Raw genomic sequence first — 2,469 nt, 5'->3', positions numbered from 1 at the left:
CTGTCAGCTCTCAGCTCTTTCCTGTGTAGATGAGAAACAGGCTAGCTTTCTAAGACCCCTCTTCAAGTAACCACACTTCCTGCCCTTATACCTAGGTGTAATAAAGACCCTTACCCAAAAGCTTCTTTAATACATGTGTTTGTGGGAAGTTTTATGCTTTGCGTAAACTTGCATATTTCAGCCTCTGTAGGCCAGCTGTGCTCGCTTTTGCAGAACCAATACCAGGTATTTGGAACTTTCCATTGCCAGGGGAAAGGGAATTTCCAGGAAGGACCTAACCACCATAGGGGTGAGCCATTCCAAGAACCCAAAGTACACCCAATTCCAGGAAAGGCCTAACTACTAGGGGATGGATCAAGTCCTCAGTCCCACGCCTGTGTGCCACCAATAAATTTAAAAGTCACCTCAGGTGACCAATAAGCTGTGTACAACTCATCCTGTTGCCAAAGTCTGCCTACCAAACTGTATAAAAAGTGCTTGTGTTAAGAGCTCGGGGCCACTTCTGTCCCAAAGACAGAGTGTCCCCAGCATGCTGGAATAAAAAACCTCTTGCTTGATTGCAACGATCTCTGTCTCCTGGTCTTTGCGAGATGAGCCTTCCCAACAAGTAAGATTAGCGCTTTCAGGCCAGTCTTACACATTATGCTATCAGCCCTTCCTGCTCTACCCCTCCTTCCACCCCCTCCCCCCCTCACACATATCAGGACCTGACACACAATGGACACTGAAGACACAGGTTGTGGCTGATACAATGGCTCTCCCGGCATCTCAAGTAATACAGGGGCTGCTGATTTTCATGAGTACTAGTTCCAGTTAAGATTCTTCTGAGAGCCTGTGGGTTGTATGAAAACCTTGTCAATATTTGTGCAAATGTCCAGCTCTTCTCATCTCTCCATTCAAATGCACTCTTCCTTCCCCACAATTATGGGGAGGCACATTCTTCAGGCCCTCTGTATAATGAAGCCAGGCTGATAGGAGAGCTCAGTGAACATTTGGTGATCATGGGTGGAAAAGGTGGGGATAGCACTGCCTGTTCTTGTCCCTACCCCGTGCTCAGATATGCACTTGGTGCTCTGTGTCCCTCGTCCCACGTAGTCTACCCACCAGATTCATGAGGTGGGTACTTTATGTCCATTCTACAGATATTAAAAATGACACAGAGCAATTCAGTAGCATGCCTATTAAGCATGTTTAGTATTTGAAAGAGCCAGGTTTTAAATCCATCTTTTTCAAAATCAAAAACAAGCTCTCTTTCCATCCCTCCCTTAGTGAGTGTGTCTTGGGAATAGGATTGTGGGGAAGAGCAAAAATCAGGGGAAAAAATCAGAAGAGAACATTCCTAGAGCATCTGTTCCTATAGTAGGCAGAGTCTGTGGTGACAATGATCACAGCAGCTAAGTCTGAGCCACACTGTGATGAGTTCATATCCATAACTTCATTTCATCCTACCACTGCCCTNCATCCCTCCCTTAGTGAGTGTGTCTTGGGAATAGGATTGTGGGGAAGAGCAAAAATCAGGGAAAAAATCAGAAGAGAACATTCCTAGAGCATCTGTTCCTATAGTAGGCAGAGTCTGTGGTGACAATGATCACAGCAGCTGAGTCTGAGCCACACTGTGATGAGTTCATATCCATAACTTCATTTCATCCTACCACTGCCCTGTGAAGTAGACAATGTCCTGATCCCCTTCCATAAGTGAGGACACCAAGACAAGGGCATTATTGGATCTGGGAGGTGAATAGGGAACATATAGGGGACAGGACCTCTGGGGCCAGCATTTCTGCTGACCCAAAGTGGCCATGCCCTGAGGATGCTCTGGCCCAGGACTGAGGACTGTCTATGAAGCTCTGTTTGTTCAGCTCTGAGAGCCCACCCAACACTGGGGGAGGTGGAAGAACCTCCCAAGCTTCTGTTGTGAGCAGAGCAGAGCAGAGCAATGGGGAGGTTTTTGTCTCACTTCCCCGTAAGTTTGGAGCACTGTGAAAGTCTTTGAATTACCATGATAAGTTTCACAGAAATAGTCAGCCTCATCCTCAGGCTGGAGCCCAGAAATGAGCAAAAGCCCTGCATTGGTGGATGTATCACTGGATCCAGAGAATCGACTGGGAACCCCGGAACCCTGGTGTTTGTCTGAATCTGAATGGAATGTAAGAAGGTACCGGGGAGGGCTTCCTGGCTTCTGTTGGTACCAACGTATCCAGAAATCACCAACACTGAAGCCACTGCTCATGGTGCAGGTGAATCTCACAGATGCTCCCAGGGATGCAGAGACGGACGGTGGTTGAGTCAGCACAGGCTGGGAGAGGGAACCTGCAAACACAGACATTTATGGAGTAGAGACCAGGGTAAAGTATCTGGTGTTCTGAGCCAAAGGGGCTGACACAGACTTGGGAGCTGCTCTGGGGCTCTGAGGCATGTTCCTACCTGTGCAGTAAGAGAGGAACATGAAGAGGACAGGAGTCCAGGCCA

The 2,469-nt window shown here is 47.9% G+C and overlaps 1 protein-coding gene across 1 annotated transcript; it reads right to left on the bottom strand.

Moving 5' to 3' along the window:
• Positions 1-1,957: 1,957 nt before the first annotated feature.
• Positions 1,958-2,461, bottom strand: LOC103584196 (immunoglobulin omega chain-like; the record flags this gene model as incomplete). The annotated part of the gene is made up of 2 exons (XM_008565291.1): positions 1,958-2,310; positions 2,425-2,461. Coding segments are annotated over 2 exons (390 nt in total), but the record flags the coding sequence as incomplete, so codon positions are not given.
• Positions 2,462-2,469: the final 8 nt, after the last annotated feature.

This window comes from Galeopterus variegatus, unplaced genomic scaffold (genome assembly GCF_000696425.1).
Source record: "Galeopterus variegatus unplaced genomic scaffold, G_variegatus-3.0.2 Scaffold46503, whole genome shotgun sequence".
NCBI classification, from domain to species: domain Eukaryota; kingdom Metazoa; phylum Chordata; class Mammalia; order Dermoptera; family Cynocephalidae; genus Galeopterus; species Galeopterus variegatus.
Note: the sequence above shows the minus strand (reverse complement) of the source record. Positions and strands in the feature narration are given on the sequence as shown.